Below are 17,984 nucleotides of genomic sequence, written 5' to 3'. Positions count from 1 at the left end.
TGTCAGTGGCTGCTAACTCATCTGGCTCTCTGATGCCCACCGTGTGCCCCACAGTGTATGTCTACAGCTGTACTCTGGGACGGCAGAGACCAGGCCCCTGGTATTCTCTCCTTCGAGACTCAGCAAAGAGCTTTGCAGAAGGCTCTGCCCGAGATGATGTGACTGTGGGCACTGGTCCTACAGCTCCATCTGGTCTCCTAAAGAAAGCCCAGGGTATGTGGGGCTGGTCCCTGTCCCCACCTATGTTCCTCTGCCGGCCCCCCCAAATAGCACTTGCACATGGAGAGCTCACAGGCAGAGTGTTTGTGCCACGCCAGGGTTCTGAGCGTGACGTGCCTCCTTCCCTCCTGCCCCCCAGGCAGCACCCACTCACCTTCCCAGAAGGAGCACTTCATAAGCTGTTTTGATGATTTGTTCATCCCCAGAGACAGCGGCAGAGAGCAGCAGCTTGGGACGCCTGGTAAGCTGTGCCTCCTTCTGGAAGGCAAACAGGAGCTCCTGCCAAAAAAGGCAGACGCACAGATCCAGACAGAGCAGTCAGGGAAAGAATCATCCAGGATACCTTTATTTACAGAGCCCCTTGAGCCAGGCTCTAGGGACACAGAGGTGAGTCAGACACAGCCCCTGTCCCAGGCTCGTGACAGAGGTGGCCTTGAGCCAACGTGGTAAGTGACTTAATAAGAGGGCTGGCTGGGCAGGGGGAGCACAGGCTGCCTGTGGGAGGCCAGGAAGCTGCACTGAGGAGGCATCACTTGGGCTGCAGTGCTGGAGCAGGACCTGGGTGTGACAGTGAAAAAGAGCCACTACAAGGACTCCTGCTCTTTTTGCCAGACCCTTCTAGGATGGCAGTAAAAGAACATTCTGCTACCGCTCTCCTGCCCCTGCCCCCACCTGGCCTTCTGCTCCTCCTACACCCCGAGCCCAGATATGATAAAAGTAGAATCATTTCTGGATTCTGGAGCTGCCAGACTTGGCCTTACTTCAATTAAGAGGAGAAAAGTCCATCGGTCCGTCATGGGACTGCCTCTTACTCCAGGGTACAAGAAGAAGAGGTCCAGACCATCAAAGTTATGTGTCCTCAGGAGGGATATAACTGAATCAATAAACCTTTCCCGGTTGGCCGATGTGGAAAGCATGGTGGTGAACCTGCAGGAGACCCGGGGTGAGGCAAGGAAGGCTTGTCTCAGAACCACAACCCCCACAAAGCCCCTTGGTTTGCACCTGGCAGCTGGCCCGCAGACAAGGGCTGGAAGAAAGAAAGGCAGGTCTTTGAAACTCTCAACCCTTCTTAAAAGCCCCTCCCAGCCCTGGGGGCCCAATACCCAGGGATGGGGAATTCAAACAGCAGGGAGGGGCCCCAAAGTGTCACCTGGTTGTGCCAAAGTTCCACCCACCAACGGACAGCAGTGTTTTCAGCTTCCTGTTCCTGTGATGCGGGATAGAGGGAGGTAAGCTGGGTCCCCACTCCAGTGGGCCCCTGGGGAACAGTGGAAAGTTAGGGGGGGAGGGGAGTGAAAGGGGAAGTCAGGTGGAGGGACGGGCAGAGAAGTGCAGAGCAGAGAACAGGGAAGAAAAGAAAGGAAAAGAGGGGAGAACATTCAACCCATGCATCATCACAACCTGACCTCCCAGGCTGTCCAAAGTCCACCAAACTCCCCCACATCTCATGATGCTCTCGTGCGAAGGAAAAGAAGAAGTAGTCTCAAGATGTTTCTCTTCACTGTTTTCTTAGTCAACAAATATTTATTGAGTAATTACTATGTGCCGTTGATTGCCTTAGGTGCTTGACTGTGGTACAACAGAGAACAAGACAGACAAGCTCCCTGCTCACAGGGAGCTTGTGATCGAGTGATGTGGGATTTATACCCTGGCCATCTATAACTATTAGCGCAGTGACAGACCTCTCCTTGGACAGGGAGAGAACCCAAGAGAGCTGGGGACAGGAATACAAGCACTTACTGAGCACCACTTCTGCTCAAGGCACTCACCTAACCACTGGTACGCAAATATACAGGAGACACTGCTCCTTCCCTCAGGGACCTCACTGTCCTGGGGGGGTGGGGTGCAGGTGACAAATGGTAATAAAGACACTAGCATTTGTGAAGCATCTGTGATATGCAGACCCTCCTTGAAGCATTGTTTTTTTTTGCATTTAAAAAATTTTTTTTAAGTTTATTATTTATTTTGAGAGAGAGAGAGAAAGCTCAAGTTGGGGAAGGGCAGAGACAGAGAGGGAGAGAGAGAGAGAGTCCCAAGCAGGCTGCACGCTGTGAGTGTGGAGCCTGATGTGGGGCTCAAACTCACAAACCATGAGATCATGACCAGAGCTGAAATCAGACGCTTAACTGACTGAGCCACCCACGCGCCCCACCCCCCTCCCCGAAGCATTTTAATAGCATCAGTACATGAACTCCTTCCCTCTGGCTTGAAGGGTGAGCTGAGGGTTACCAGGCAGAGGCAACAAAGGCAAGGAGGCAAGAATGAGTTCAGGGTGTTATTCCTCAGGGAATTCTCAGGCAGAGATGATCCCGAGCCCCCCGTGAGAGGAGGCTAGGACCCGAAGAATCAGAAGAAAGTTGTTAAGTCACAAGAGAAATAGGCTTAATTTTCTTCTGTTTGTAAAATCTGAAAATCCGATCCCCACAGGCCATCGGAACACACTTCTCCTTGAGCTTGTTGAACTCTGGGTAGATAATTTTCTCATCCCGGAAATCCTTAGCAACGATGCGATTGTTGTTCATTGAGGCGAAGGCAAATATCAGGTGGGTACAGAGGAAGGGGTCCAGGTCACGGGGCAAGATCGAGGCAGGGCCAGGTCGACTCTGCGCCCAGCCGGCAAAATAACACACCAGTTTGTGGGCGGCGCCTGGCAAGGGAGAACGTGCGTTAGTTGGCAGAGGCCCAGGGAGAGGGTGGAGCTCAGCTTCCACAGAGTGGTGTGAACACAGCCCGAGAGGCCAGGCCACCATAACCCCCACATACAAACACACCCCAAAGCTAGACTGAGGTCTGATTCCCCCTTCACCCCAACCGCTGAGGCCCCAGGGGGGAAAGAACGCCTTATAAAATCCTGATAGGATGGATCCTCAAGTCTGGACCCTGCCAACGCAGAGTGACAAGTGGCAGGTGACTGAAAATCTGCTCAACTGCAGTGGATGGATGGTCCCTGACACAGGGGCCTGGGCAGGGAGGGGCTGCGGGAGACACTCAACACAGAGCGATCCTCAGCTGGGGGAGCTCCCTGGCTCCAGAGAGGAGGACACACTCTCCTTACCATCGTGGTGCCTCAGCACAAGAACCAGCCCTGCAGGAAACAAAGGGTGGAATCACGCTCTGATTCACATGCATGCCCGGAGTGACCTGCCCCGGCCACCCTCCAGTCCTCCCGGGCACCCACCACCCATGCCCCAGAGCCAGACACAGATGCATAAATGGAGACAGCCTCCCTTCACTTGTTTCCTCTTCTCTAAGTTGAACCAGTGGAGCCAAATCTATCAAAGCTCCTATTTAACCCCAACCAACACCATGTGGATACACACAGGCTCAGCACAGGGACAGCGATGACTTAGAAGTCAGCGAAAGCCGCAGGCCAGTGGTTGTCGCCTTGGCTGCAAGTATAAAAAGTGATACTCTGGCTCCTCCCCTGGAGATTCAGATTTCACTGGTCCAAGGTGGAACTGGGCATAAAGATATTTAATGGGCAGCTGGATTTGAGAACCACTGCTCAGATGACTCCTGCCTGGGCTCCTCTGTGCCTTCCCCATGTCCCATCCCACCTCCACCTAAGCTGCCCCCCCCCCCCCCATCTCGAGTCCTAGGCTGCTTCTCAGGCGCTCAAGAGGCCTTGAACATTGCCGTCTGCTGGACTGAGTGACCTTTCAGGGGCTGGGAACTGCCACACTCACCAACCCACAGCAACAGCTTCCCCATCTCAAAGGTCTGAGAGCTACAAGGCTAGGGCTCGAGTGCCTTTATAGGAACTTCCCCGGGCACAGCCCCGGGACAGTGCTGACATAGCCTGGCTACACACACACAAAACCAGGGGCGGTGATGAATGGGCTGCTGTCGCGTCACAGTGACCCCAGCGCCTCCCGTCCTCCATCAGAGCCACAGTGATGCCAGCAGCCTCCCGTCCTCCCTCAAAACCAACAAAGCAGCAGCTGGGTCTGACCCTGGCACACGGTGGGTGTCCACCACAGGCCATGGCGAGGGCAGGACAGCGCTCAGCCCATTTCCTGGGATTCGCGCCACAGGGACTGAGTATGAGGAGTATACACTATATGGAGGCAGTCATTCCATTGTTACCAGATTATTAGTTGGGGAAGGGGTGGAATATAAAGTTTAAAAGTCCCAGCCTTGGACCTAGGCACGGTAAGGTTTGAACCTCCGTGTTGCTTAGCTCTTTGAGCTTCGGCTTCCACACTCGTAAAACAGCTCATACGGTTTTATAGGAGTCAACGAGATGACGTACAAAACATTGTTAGTTCAGGGCTTTGCTTGTAATAAGGGCTCAGCGAACGGTAGCTGTTACTAAGGATGTCAGAACAGTTGCCCAGCAGAGCAGGGTTCTCAAACTCCCATCCGAGACTCGCCAGGCAGGTAATGTAAATGGGTGAAGCGGGCTCAATAAAATAGCTCACTCTCCACTTTATTAGAAGGATAGCAGTCCGAGCCGAGTGACATACACCAACTAACATGAAGCCTCTTGGTCAGGAGACACTAGGGATGGGTATGAACAGAGGCAGCTGTTCTGAGTAACCACTCACGGCTGCCATGTAGTGAAATAGACCCAGTGTTGGAAGATCCCTTAGTTTCTCAAGAGAAGACAAAAATCTGAATTTTCCTGTGGGTCAACGGTGTTTGAGCCAGTACATGAGCCAATGCTGAGAACGTGTTATGAACCTAAGGAATATAAGGAATACAATTCTGGATACCTGAAAGCCAATATTTTAAAAATACAACAACAACAATATGAAAGATAAACAAAAATAGATCTGTAGCCAGATGCTTTTATGATCCGCCAGTTTTCTTTTTCTGCTACGGAGGATCTCAAATCATGAGTAGGTCCCATATTTCCCCATCTGAATCTCAATCATGGAGGACCAGAAATCGGATGCTCATCTTCTCAGAGACTGACACTGCTCACCTCATCCACACTTCACCGAGGTACTAACCAGATGTCAATATAATAAATGACATGGCAAAATACAATGACTAGTGGTTAAATTAGTTTCACTTCCAGTATGAAGAAACCAGGAAGATCAATTTTTTAATCAGAAGATTGCTTGGGGGCATGTGGGTGGCTCAGTCAGTTAGGCGTCCGACTTCAGCTCAGGTCATGATCTCACGGTTCGTGAGTTTGAATCCCACCTGGGGCTCTGTGCTGACAGCTCGGAGCCTGGACCCTGCTTCGGATTCTGTCTCTCTCTCTCTCTCTCTCTCTCTCTCTCTCTCTCTCTCCGCCCCTCCCCTGCTTATGCTCTGTCTCTCTCTTTCTCAAAAGTGAATAAACTTTAAAAAAAAATTTAAAAAAAAAGAAGACTGCTTGGATATCATGGAATAAAAACAGTAGATGTTATAGGATGTGTAGGCAAGGAATATTTCAGTAAAACTCTGGGTAAGCCTGATGGAATACCCCACCTAAAAGAGACTGTCTCCACTTACTCATCCATCTTTGGCTTGCCTTAAGTACTCAACGAATACTTGTTGAGCATGTGCCAGGCCCTGCTAGGCACTCTAGATGCAATGGTGATCAAGACAGTTTCTGCTCTCAGGGAGCTTCTAGTCTAGTGAACAGGTTGTTCACACCCCTGAGTGTATGTCTCTCTCTTGGAGATGTATGCATCTCTCTCATCTCTCTTGGATAGGTGCAGTGGGGAAAATGTGAGTTTTATCACCAAACAGACTTACTCTGTACCGTCACTGAGGCCACTGGAGTCCCACCTACCTGCTCAATGCCACCCTCCATTCCTTGGGCTAACAGTAACCTGAATCAGGAAATAATTAAGCCTCCTGAGGGCAACACTGGATTAGGATGGGCAACAACTTGTACCACTGGCTACATTACCCCTGGTGTGGTTTCTAACACTAAGGACCATGTTCTTACTTGTTTCCCAATTTCTAGCCCAGGTCCCCTAATTCTTGTTAATGGGTCTCCACATTCATTTTTCTTCCTGTTCTGTAAACTGTAGGCGCTACAGTTGTTTCCCAGGGCCTGGGTCCTGACTCAGTCTTGCCAGGCACCTGGGGCCTTTGCTGGCTATCTTTTAAGACCTCCCGGATGTGGATGCATGCCTCTCTCTAATTCTGAGCCTCCCTCCTGCCACCTCCTGTCCCCCAGATTCCGTATCACTGAGATTTCCCACTAGGTTTGTGCCTTTCCATCCCGACTCCCTCCAGGAAGCACTAGCTCCTAATGCTGTCCCCAGCACAGAGCTCAGTCTGCCTGCCAATCTGCACCAACCTCATCTGTACCTGGGTCAGTCCTCTGGGATCCTATTCTGCTGCAGTGGACAAGGCAGGATCTCAGACCTAACCATTGATTCCATGCCTTTGCTATGGATGCATTGATTCCTTTGCTATGGATGCAAAGAACACCACGATGTAACAATGGATGCCCGGGAGGGACCTCTGCTTCATTCAGGGACGATCATGCCAAGGATAGGAACTATGACTCCATGTGTATAGCAGATGATGAATAGTAAATGCCGAGTGAGGGTTCTGTTGAAAGTCAGTATGCCATGTCACTCTGTCTGCTCTCAATCCTTGACATTTTGCTGTCAAAAAATACCATTGTTATTTTACACACCCACCCGGATACTTGAAAATACTCCTCCCTGGTGCCTAGCCTGTTCTCATGGGAAAACATTTACAAACGTCTTTTAGTTGGCTTACTGAAGAAATGCCTATGGCAGCGCACCCCCTCCCAGATTTTACAATACCCAAGTAGACGAAGGCAAGATCAGAGCCAAAATACCTCGGTTTTAGCAAAGCATTTGGCCAAACTTTTGTGATACTCATGTGGATAAATTGGACAAGTATGACTTGAACAAAATCAATTGATTGAATGAATCCAAGAGCCCAGAGTGTTGACTATGGATTGGTGCAAACTTGAAAGATCTTAACCATTTTACATCTTTAAAATGAATGGGATGAGGGTGCCTGGCTGGCTCAGATCAAGAGCATGTGACTCTTGATCTGGGGGTTGTGAGTTCAAGTCCCACGAGTGGCATGGAGTTAACTTAAAAAAAATGTTTTTAACAATAAAGTGGCTAGACAGAGCAGTGTTTCCCAATATTCAAGATAAAAGATTATTTTTTGTTGTGCATGAGGATTTAAAAAAAAAATTTTTTTTAATGTTTATTTTTGACAGAGAGAGAGAGAGAGACAGAGCATGAGCAGGTAGGGGCAGAGAGAGACACAGAATCCGAAGCAGGCTCCAGGCTCTGAGCTATCAGCACAGAGTCCGACGCACATCTTGAACTCACAGACTGCGAGATCATGACCTGAGCCGAAGTCAGATGCTCAAGTGACTGAGCCACCCAGGTGCCCCTGTGCGTGAGGATTTTTAAAATACTAACGTGTACTAGAAAATGTGGATTATTCCCAAACCTCTAATTTCATATAGTTTAAACATTGAGGCAGTTCAAAAAAGAGTATTTGATGAAGGTAGTACTGTTCGGGTATTTTTGCTGCTGTAACTTGGGGAGTCAGCATGAAATGCCTATGTAGCTATTTATTAAAGAGCTGACCTCCTGTCCTGTGGGGCAGGAGAGAGACCTTGGGAACCAGAGCAATGTCTGGTGCCACCTGAAACCATACTTGAGCCTCCTTCAGCATTCGGCTCTGGGCACTCACTACCCAAGGAGCAAGCTTCCTGTAACCACGGACTGGGGATTAGCAGTGGAATAGAGTGAGTCAGGCTGATGGGCTTCAGAGTAAGAACAATGAAGTCAGGGAAATGGATTCATTCCAGCATTAGACATCTGAACCAGTGAAATTAAATGCAACATAAACGCCCACAGTTTTAAACAAAGTAAAATGACCGGTTGGAAATCAAACTCACCAGTAAGTCTATGCTCATGCTACTGAAACCATTCCCACATCCAGGACCCAAGTGAATAACCCTACGTGTAATACCGCATTTCTCATTGTTTGCTCACTGTAACACACACACACACAGCCCGGGGGCGGGGTGGTGATTTTGATTAGGTTTGCAAATGTCTCGGTGGCAATCAACAGATGTGATCACTCTCATCAGCACAGATCAGAATCTAAACCAATTTTTTTTTAAATGTTTATTTTTGAGACAGAGAGAGACACAGCATGAGCAGGGAAGGGGCAGAGAGAGAGGGAGACACAGAATGTGAAGCAGACTCCAGGCTCTCCGCTGTCAGCACAGAGCCCGACGTGGGGCTCGAACTCATGAACCGTGAGATCATGACCTGAGCCGAAGTCAGATGCTTAACTGACTGAGCCACCCAGGCGCCCCCCCCCCCTTTTTTTTTTTTTTTTTACAATAATGTGGTTCTTCAAAACCTAGGTTTTCTTTCTTTCCTGTCATTTTAAACACTTGGGTTCTCATCTCCACTGCTTTCCTCTCCACCATGGCTGAGTTCACCAGGAAAAGGACTAGGCAAATTTAGTTCCTACCCACCTCACCCTTCCTTTCTCTAGGCCATCACAACTTTGTGAAGTTTACCTCTAAGAACTTAAAATGTTTCTACCCACCCACCCTATTACCTTCCAAGAAGCTGTAGTTAAGAACGGTGAAGGGTTTCATCCCACCTACCCCAAACCCAGTACAGCACAAGACTACAAATTCCACTGTTTTTACTTGGGGGTTATTGTGACAAGAGCTCATGCTTGGCAAGGGTGCAGCATGGAAGCTTTATTTATATTTCGTCCATATTCCTTCAAACTACCTCAGTTTCATGTGATTTTAGCTGAGCTAAACTTGCAAAGCACTAAAGTACATAATTGATTGTACTAAGTTTCATAATCCGTAATTGACCATGATTTATGGTGGTAGCCAGCCCATCAACCCAAGTGACTCAACATTTACTTTAAGTTCCAACTAGCTGCTCTAAGGGCTGGGGAAGCACACAGACAACGGGCTAGAAGACGAACACCCTGATGCCTCACGTAAGTGAGATGTGTCCAACTGCACATAACACACGCTTCAAAAGACAGGCCAGCAAAGCCTAAACTTTTTATTTCACCAACCAGTATTTCTGATTCTCTGATGCTGCATTTAAAATCTTCGGAGTCCACAAAAACAGCATTCAGACTTTCTACATCCAGAGAAAGGGATCCAGAGGCCAGGAGAGATCAGGCCCCAAGCTGGGGATGGGAGACGTGGCACATGTTTCTCTGCAAGCCTGGGTCAGTTTTTCACTTAATCGAAATGCCTTTAAGCTCTGTACCACCCCCCAACTTTTTCCATGGAATCTAGGACAGGAAAACACTCATCTTTCATACACACAACTCCACGAGGGGTGGGGAGCATTACACAGGCACCAGCCAAAAAATGTTTTTTTGAGTCAGTTTCACGGCAAGGAGATGTGCAAAACTATGATGAGTGTTCTGGCTCTTCCTCAAGGTGAGTCGGGCAAGAGTTTTGTGGATGGAAGCATTGCCCATGAGAAAGGTAGATTAAGTTTTATAAAAAATAAAGTTGCTTCTATCTCCATGAGTAGTATATAAGCTGCTTCCAAGAATCCAGGGATGCCCACATCCCACATTTCATCTAACCACGGCCAATTCCTCATGCACAGCTACATAGGAAGCATAAAACCCTTTTGTGAACTTTTTGGGGGTGTTTTGGTTTTGGTTTTTGGTTTTTTTTGGTGGGGGAAGGACTTGGGAAAGACATAAGATGGATTTTAATCCCCCCCCCCCACCAAAAACTATGCATCTACACACACACTCAGACACACATACATATCCAATTTTAGGAAAGTTTTTCTTCTCTAGGACTACAGGATCCCAGAATCCAGCCTTCCTTGGGCTGAGAGACAATGCCTATTAACTGCCCAGATCTAGTGTATCAACATAGTGTATAAGGCTCCTGTGTGGTCTCACAGACTGAGAGGGCAGGGCAAAGGGAGTGGTTACTCATGGGGGATTTGTTTTTTGTCTTATCTACTCGGCAACACTCTTAGGTCCAAGGGCTGGGAGAGGCTCCGTGGGCACGATGTGGTGGGTGACCTGATGGTCCCAGCCCACTGTGGTAAGGAGGGAGTGATTGAGCGGGGACCACGTAGCATCTCTCACAAAGTCCCTGTGGGCTCGGCTTCTAAACCTAGAAGAGAAAAAAGGAAAGTCTGGGCACGGTGAGAATGAGGAGAAAGCAGGCTTGGAGAAAAGAGAGAATCCAACACATCCAGGGCAACTTTTTGGGATGTGTTATACCAACTTCACCAGATGTGTGGCCTTGTCACCAGGATAGAGTGTAATCATCCAGAGAACTTCATCGACCCTTCAATCCAGCACCCTAACTTCATGAAGAAATGGTGGCTAGAGCAAGGGTAGTAACATGGGCCAGGATCAGAGAGCACATCATGGCAAAGAAGGCAGTGTAATTCAGGGACTCTGGTGCTTTTCACTGCACAGCAGGTTGCATTTCATATACGTGTTCTTCGCGTGAAAAGGGTCGACTGCCCCCTTCTGGGAGACAGCTGGAACACCAGACTTGGAAATCCCACCAACCACCACACCCCTCCTCTACCAGGGCCAGTTGTGAGCCAGCACTGGGGACGGGGAGCCGGTCGGTGTCAGCTGGCTCCCATCACCCAGCCCCCTTGAGAGAGACAGTGCATGGAGACAGAAAGGACCCAGCCACCCTCCGCTCTTGTCCCCGATTCCCGGTCACAGGACCCCACTTCACACTTACACCTCGGAAAGGCCCGAGTCCAGCACAGCAAGTGAGCAATCCTCACTGACAGAGGCCAGGAAGGGAGAGCTAGGAGAGCAAGGGGGCAGGGGGCGGTTATGTGAGGTAAAGCCATGGTTCCAAGACAAATCCTACCTGGTTTGCCCTCAACCCCCACCCCAAAGTAACCCAGAGGAGGTGGCCTGATCCCCATCTCAGGTTAAGGTCTGGCTACCACTCAAGTCCACATTACAAGTTGCAGGGAAGGATGAGGGAAATGGAGCGAGCCAGGGTTGACCGTCATCCTGGCAACTAACCGCCCCATCTAGGCCCTCCCTGCAGCTTCAGCAATAACCCAGAAACACAGGCTTTCCCAACCACACAGTCCCAGAAGCCCACGATATTCATCATTTTGGGTGTTGTGCAGGAACAAGACCCTATTTTAGCCATGTGAACACAAGACCGTGCTACCCAAAAAAGGACTATGGTCTTAAGAGATCTTTAGTGTTCTGAAACCTTAATTAGAGCACCGTCTGCTTTAAGGAATGACCTAATCAGCTAATGCTTTGCAAACATAAGCACTCCCCGTGTGCAGTTCCCATTCATACCCACCAGGCCCTTGGGAACAAAGGACGGTACCTGTGTGGGGAGAACACCAGTCCAGTGACACACTGGGAGTGCACAGCTGAGCTGAGGGCACACCTTGCACTCTTGGTGTCCACAAGGGAGATGGTCCCACTCTCATCACCTAGAGAAAAGAGGGAGCCCATCACAGTGGGTAAGAGCATGGGCCCTGGCGTCAGCCAGACCTGGATCTGAATGCTAGTTCCTCAAGCTTGCACAAGCTAACCATTCTGAGCATCAGTTTCTTCTTTTGTAAAGTAGGGATCGTTAGTCACTGGTGGTTGTTGAAAATTAATGAACGAGGTAGTTATTATTTCAACCACAGACTATGTCACCACACGCACAGCCTCATCACCACAAGAGCACGAGAGTGAGCCCTATTCTGCAACAGAAGTCCCTATACAGCAATCCACTTGTTTTGTACTCCACCGACTTGCAGCCAAGCCTGGAATATAGGAGCTGGAACGCACAATCAGCAATCAAATCTACCAGGAAAAAAGTCGTCGTGGTTTTTTTTTTCCCAAAGCCAAACGAAAACCACTTCTGGATCATCCCACCTTATCACTGGCATAATACAGGTGATGCCCAAGTGCACTGCTGAGATTGTGCAGCTGGAGCCTTGTGCGTTACAGGGTCAGCGTGCCCTCGTCCTCCCCCTTCCTGGCATAAAAATGTGGTGTGACAGGCTTACCAAAGACAAAGACTTCACTCTGCTGAGGATGCCAAGCCAAGGAGGTAGGTAGGTAGCCAGAGGCAGTGCAGCCTGCAGAGAGAAGAGGGCTCTGAAATAAGACTCAGAGCCTAGCTCTGTGAAGAAGCTTCTCAAACAAAGTCACTCTAAGTCCCAGAAGCACCTTTATTCGCCTTCCCAAACCCTGTGAAGACAGTTGTGTCCTTGCCCTTGACCCTCAAAACCTCATTGATCCCTCAGCCTCCTGCCCTTTCTGGACGGACCCGAGTCACAGGCAAGTTTCAGGCATAAAGCATGAAAAGAACAATTCTGGCCCCTCTGTCCACCCGTCCCAGGAACGGAATCGGCCACCCACAAGCCCACCCTTCCTTTTGGTCCCCACTGCACAAAATGGAATCAATAGAACCTCAGAGGGAAAGAGAGTGATTACGTCCCCTATGTCACAATGACTGAGGATCTGGTGACTGTGCCTTTGTCTCTCGCCAAGGAAGCCTCTTCCAGGTGGGTTGCCAGTACACCTTCCCACCACCGGCTCTCAGACTCACCCATCTGTGATGCTGGCTTGGGACAGCGGGTATCCCAGAGTAGAATTCTGTTGTCCTAGAAGGAGGAGGGATGGAAAAAGGGCTTCACAATCCCCAAAGCAGCTGCCGGCCAGGTGTCCACTCTAGACTTGTGGCCGGAGGTTTGAGTGTGGTTAGGAAGTGGGGAGGGAAGGAGAGGCTGTATCTCACCTCACTGCATGAAAGGAACACGGAATCCTTGTGGGGAGAGGCGGCGACACAGGTGACCTGCCCGGAGTGAGCTGTGAAGGAGAGAGAAAGTGAAGTAGGACAGAGCAGAAGCTGGACGCATTACTACCGAGCAGCTCAGATACTACCGAGGGAGGTGTGAGAAACGGGCCTTGTCTCAGGATGCGACTTAACCCGTTCTGTGAGAGATTTTGGATTAGACAAAACCCTGGAGAAAATGTTGGTGGAGTTACAGAACCTAAAAAGGCTTGGGGGAGAAAAATGAATTAGTAAAGACAAGAAAGAGGAATTAGGGGCTGAGCAAGAAGCATGAAGGAATGTACACCCCAGAATAGCAACTGTATTCTGCTGTGTAGCATGCACACACCTCCAGGTAACACAGAGCCTTTCAAGGGACTTCTAGACGCTGTTACTTTTAGGGAAGTAAACTTTTCCGATGTTCTCTTTCCTGAAATCGAACCGAGAAGCTGCTGCAGTCTGCCTGTGCCCCTTGCCCCCCTCCGCTCTCACATTTCCGTTTTCCCAGGTGTAGAAGGCACACGCACCTCTCAGCCGTCCCGCACCTCACCATGGCACGATGCCTAGGGGTACAAAACCCACAGGCATAAAACAAAGGGGCTTTTCTCTAAGAACCAGAGAGTAAAAGAAAGAGCACCTGGGTACAATCCAGTGGAGGGGCTGGCCCCGTTTCACCAGACCACAAACCACAACACACCACGAGCACCAGGGTGGCTCTGGGACTTATCTCTGTTTCTGCCTAACAATGAAAATTTTGAAAAATATGGCAAACGTTTGTGGTAAGGACACATCTGACAAGTCTAACTGAACCTAAAAACGAAGTCGGACTTTTTCTGACAGGAAGTGAAGTCTAACTTGGCCAGCTGGCATAACAGTGCCGATTGGTTTTTAGCCAGTTAGGTTATTCGGTAGATATTTTGCATATTGAAGAGGCTTAATCTCCAAGTCCAAAATTTTGACAAACATATCCTTGAAACCAGTACACAATAAATGACCAGAAATTACTTCCTTTGCAACCGTTTAAACTTAAATTAGTTGCCAATATAAAAACGTGTAAGAGGGTAATTTTTTGAAAAATTTTCAGGCTGACATGCTAAAAATTCTGAAGATCGCTGCTATGTGTTAATTACAGGCTGTGGAAACCACCTACTATAATGGCATCTGACCAGACTACCTGAAGTGGTCTGAATATGGCTCTACCCCAAGACAGGAGAATGTAATCAAACCACCTTCCATAGTTCTTTCCTTGCCCTAGAATCCATAGAAAGCCAACACAATGACAAAGGATTGTTCAAGTGAAAGCAAAGCTCAGACACAGGCACCATGGGAAAGTATAAAAGATAAAGAAGACGTAGGGTAGTTCTTTTTTAACTTTTTGAGGAACTTCCACACTGTGGAGAATGGGTGATGGGCACTGAGGAGGGCACTTGTTGGGATGAGCACTGGGTGCCGTACGTAAGCGATGAATCACGGGAATGTACCCCCAAAACCGAGCACACTACATACACTTTATGTTAGCTAAACTGACAATAAATTATATTAAAAAAAAAAAAAAAAAAAAAAGATACTACGTAGTGCCTCTGCCCTCAGGGGATTTGCAATTCAGACAAAAATACAAAGAACTAATGAAAAAAGCTGAACAGAGGAAGTACTGAAAGAGTTAGCACAGACCAGGAAAACCCCTCGTGGGCCTAAGAAACAAAAGGCACATGTAATAGACTCCAGCACCAGCATTTTAACATTGTTTGACTGCTTACGAGTCTTGGACCCTGAAGGTCCAGGATGTGTATGAGTTTGATTTTGCTTTGGCACATAGTGAATCACGCACTCCAAAGTTATAATTGGCAGGGAAAGGCCCTTAGCCATTGAATGAACATCTCTTAGCCACACACACATTAATGTTCTATGCGTTATCTTCGCGAAGATGTCATCTTCATGAAGAATGGCTCTCCGAATAAAGTCAACTGGTACTGCTATTAATGAAAGTAAGCAGAAAAAGTAACATTAATACGAAGTGATGGTTCTCACCAGAAAAACAAAACTTTTGTGGAAGTGAATACTCAAAAGCTCACGATTCCCAAGTTTCAGGTTTATACTTGGAGAAGGCCAAGGATCTACTATGCTTGGGTTTAATTAGAGCAGTATGTTTGAAGGGAGAGTGACAGAAGGGCTTGAATGCCAGGACAAGAAAATGGGATGTTAATCCACAAGCCACAGAAACCACAAAAGATGAGGGACTACAGGTAGAGAGATGAGGTGAGTACCACCATCTATGCGAGGGAAAGCCTGAAAACAAAAAGCATCAGAAATGGAAAGCAAGAGGGCGCCTGGGTGGCTCAGTCGGTTAAGCATCGACTTCAGCTCAGGTCATGATCTCACGGTCTGTGGATTCGAGCCCCACATTGGGCTCTGCTGACAGCTCAGAGCCTGGAGCCTGCTTCGGATTCTGTGTCTCCCTCTCTCTCTCCCCATTCTCCACTCATACTCTGTCTCTCAAAAATAAACAAAACAAAAAAAAAAAAGAAAGAAATGGAAAGGAAGATCCCTGACCAAGGGGAAAAAGGTTCCAAAGAACTTGGGGACCCACTAATAGTGAGGAAGCAGGAGGGGGGAACAGGACTGAGAGGTGGAGTCCCCTGTGGCCAAGAAGATGGTGGGGCCATCACCAGAAACAGGGAAATTCAGAAAAGGCTAGGGATAGATACTGGGGCCTGACTATAGTTTTGGAAGAAAACCATCAGGCAGAGGGCAAGGAACTGCTGCCCCTAACATCCAAAGTCAATGAGCCCAAGGGGAGAGTAACAACAAAACAGCTAAGGCCAGACTGAAAAGAATGTGTACTCACCCCGGTATGAATTCAGTACCATCTGCTGGGCAAGGTCCCAAACCTTGATACTAAGAAGCAAAAGGAAACAGAGTCTTAATTTTGACCTATACTATCTACATAAAAACACGTGTCCAAACAAGAACTTCCTTTGACATGTCCTATGTCATTGCTTACTGGGCTGCTACTAAGGTCTATTCACAATAGATTGCAATATCTCTAAGAAAATCTTAATCATAATTAATCACCGGGTTCTTACAATAAGCCCAAAACGTTACTCGATGAGGCTAATAAGATAGTAAAGGCACCCAGCAGAGGTCTAAAATACAGGAGCGATGAACACAAGGACCCACCAGAAGTCTTTGCTACCGCTGACAGCTTGTGTGCCAGAGCTGAGGACACTGACTGTAGACACGATGTCATCATGCTCATACTTGCAGAACTTGCTGACAATGAGCGTCTCATTCTCATCCAGCTCCCACAATTCAACAGCACCTGTTGGGAGTGGGGTGAAGGTTGAGGGAAATGAGCATGGACAACACCAAGACAGTAACTCACGTCTAAGATTCAAGTGAATCCATTGTCACTAAACTAACAAAGTAAGCTATCGCTATAACAGCAAAATCCATTATCATCAGAGGATTTAGCTAATTTCCAAGCCATCTGGCTTTATGCTGGCATTACTGTTTTCTTAGTTAACAATCCAGAAAACGAGGTGGGGAAAACTTCTAGAAAGACAAGGAAAGGTGGAATGACTGGCAAAATCCATTATCTGGCTTCCAGTGAGAAAACACTGGAAAATAAGTCTCAGGAGACAAGGCTAAAGTCTCCACAATCTGCGTAGCACAGAGCCCAGTGTGGTTAAATCTTCCCAATTGCTTGAACATTAGTATTTGTTGAACAACCTGCATAAATGTCTCACAGCATCTTTAAAAATATGCTGAATAACTGAATGTCTTGCAAAGGCACAGATTAAGTACAGAAAACACCCCAAAAGTTGTCTTGAATATGTAGTGCTCATGCTCAACTGTCAGAGAGGCTCAGTTTTTAATACCCCACTTCTATGCATGCCTTCCAACACCCAAATACTGATTTTTTTTTAATGTCAAAGACTCCATTGCTGAACCTGACTTTCAAAACAAAGGAAGCAAAATAAAGACATTTAAAAAGAAAATGGGAAGAAATGGAAAGAGACAACACAAACTGACTTAAGCATCATCTTTAAGATCAAGATTGTCTGCGTTTGAGGAGAGATACTGGGAAGGTTACTGGAAACATAAAATGGTTCTTATCCATTCCTTAATTTTGTTAGAAATTCCCCCCATGCAATTTAGAGTCTCCGAAAGGTATTTTCCCACTACACAAGAGCTCTCCTTTGGCCAATACCCTCAAGCCCCCCCAAGCACTGATTATGGAACATTAAAGATTGAGTCCAGCCCTACCAGTATCCCATCATCTATTTCACCTGTGGGGTCGAGGAGAAAGTGACTCACCTGAATCGGAAGCCACTAGGATACCTCTGTCCCCAACCCAAGTGAGGTCAGCCACTCCGGCCTCCGTCTGTACTCCAGCGGAACAGAAGCCTTCGTTGGGGGCGGCACAAGGGTCCTTGAACAACCAGAGGGAGCCAGCCCAGCAGCGGCCACTCAGGCTGGAGGCCCCGAGCAGGAGCGCCCCATCTAAGGGAAGTACAAGCTGTCAGCACTGGACGAGTGGAAGGGCTCGTCTCCATGGTGACCACACTGAACAGCACGCGGGCCGGATCTGGGTCTGAGCTCAGGAACGCGGGGTTAAGATTGGGGACTGAACTAGGCGACGCGAGGTGGGGGTCAGGAAGGCGTGCGGGGCGGGGAGGAGCGCTGGAAAGGCCAGTCCTGGGAAAGGGCATCCCGGGCAGGATGAGGGAGCTCCCAGGCCCGGGATCTTGGCTCACCAGAACGATACCGCGCAGCCTCCAACTGTCGTTCCATACAAGCGGGCGCATTAGGGGGAAGGTTCCACTCGCGGGCCGCCGAGGGCACTAGTGGGGGCGGCGTTTCCTTTCGCATCTCCACGGTTCCAACTCCAACCTAGACCCAAACTGAACGCCCGCCCGAGACAGCTCCGGCAGTCCCCACGTGGTGCCCCTCTGGGCCTCCGCCCCTCTCCACAAGCTACGGTCACTCTACATCTCGCGAGAATTGCTTGTACGGTTCCATTCCG

The 17,984-nt window shown here is 48.6% G+C and overlaps 1 protein-coding gene and 1 long non-coding RNA gene across 2 annotated transcripts; both read right to left on the bottom strand.

Moving 5' to 3' along the window:
• Positions 1 to 4,632: 4,632 nt before the first annotated feature.
• On the bottom strand, positions 4,633 to 7,164 carry LOC131504198 (uncharacterized). The gene is made up of 2 exons (XR_009257854.1): positions 6,475 to 7,164; positions 4,633 to 4,902 (listed from the first exon to the last, which is right to left on the bottom strand). It is a non-coding gene; the product is annotated as an uncharacterized LOC131504198 (long non-coding RNA).
• A 2,016-nt stretch (positions 7,165 to 9,180) lies between these two features.
• On the bottom strand, positions 9,181 to 17,983 carry WDR77 (WD repeat domain 77). Its single transcript, XM_058716221.1, has 10 exons — positions 17,716 to 17,983; positions 17,276 to 17,461; positions 16,136 to 16,277; positions 15,804 to 15,853; positions 12,923 to 12,993; positions 12,734 to 12,788; positions 12,189 to 12,260; positions 11,513 to 11,621; positions 10,895 to 10,963; positions 9,181 to 10,303 (listed from the first exon to the last, which is right to left on the bottom strand). Exons 1-10 carry the CDS (start codon positions 17,828 to 17,830, stop codon positions 10,144 to 10,146), a joined length of 1,029 nt encoding a protein of 342 aa, XP_058572204.1. The 5' UTR covers positions 17,831 to 17,983; the 3' UTR covers positions 9,181 to 10,143.
• Between the last annotated feature and the right edge of the window lies 1 nt (position 17,984).

This window comes from Neofelis nebulosa, chromosome 2 (assembly GCF_028018385.1).
Source record: "Neofelis nebulosa isolate mNeoNeb1 chromosome 2, mNeoNeb1.pri, whole genome shotgun sequence".
Classification (NCBI taxonomy): domain Eukaryota; kingdom Metazoa; phylum Chordata; class Mammalia; order Carnivora; family Felidae; genus Neofelis; species Neofelis nebulosa.
Note: the sequence above shows the minus strand (reverse complement) of the source record. Positions and strands in the feature narration are given on the sequence as shown.

Bases quoted from the DNA above. Each gene is read 5' to 3' on its own strand.
- WDR77 (XM_058716221.1), bottom strand. From the start codon at position 17,830: ATGCGAAAGGAAACGCCGCCCCCACTAGTGCCCTCGGCGGCCCGCGAG. The intron at 12,994-15,803 runs GTGAGTACACAT...TCTCCTTCACAG, and splicing joins GGTACTGAATTCATACCGGG to CTCACTCCGGGCAGGTCACC. The intron at 10,964-11,512 runs GTACCGTCCTTT...TTGCTCTCCTAG, and splicing joins CTGGTGTTCTCCCCACACAG to CTCTCCCTTCCTGGCCTCTG.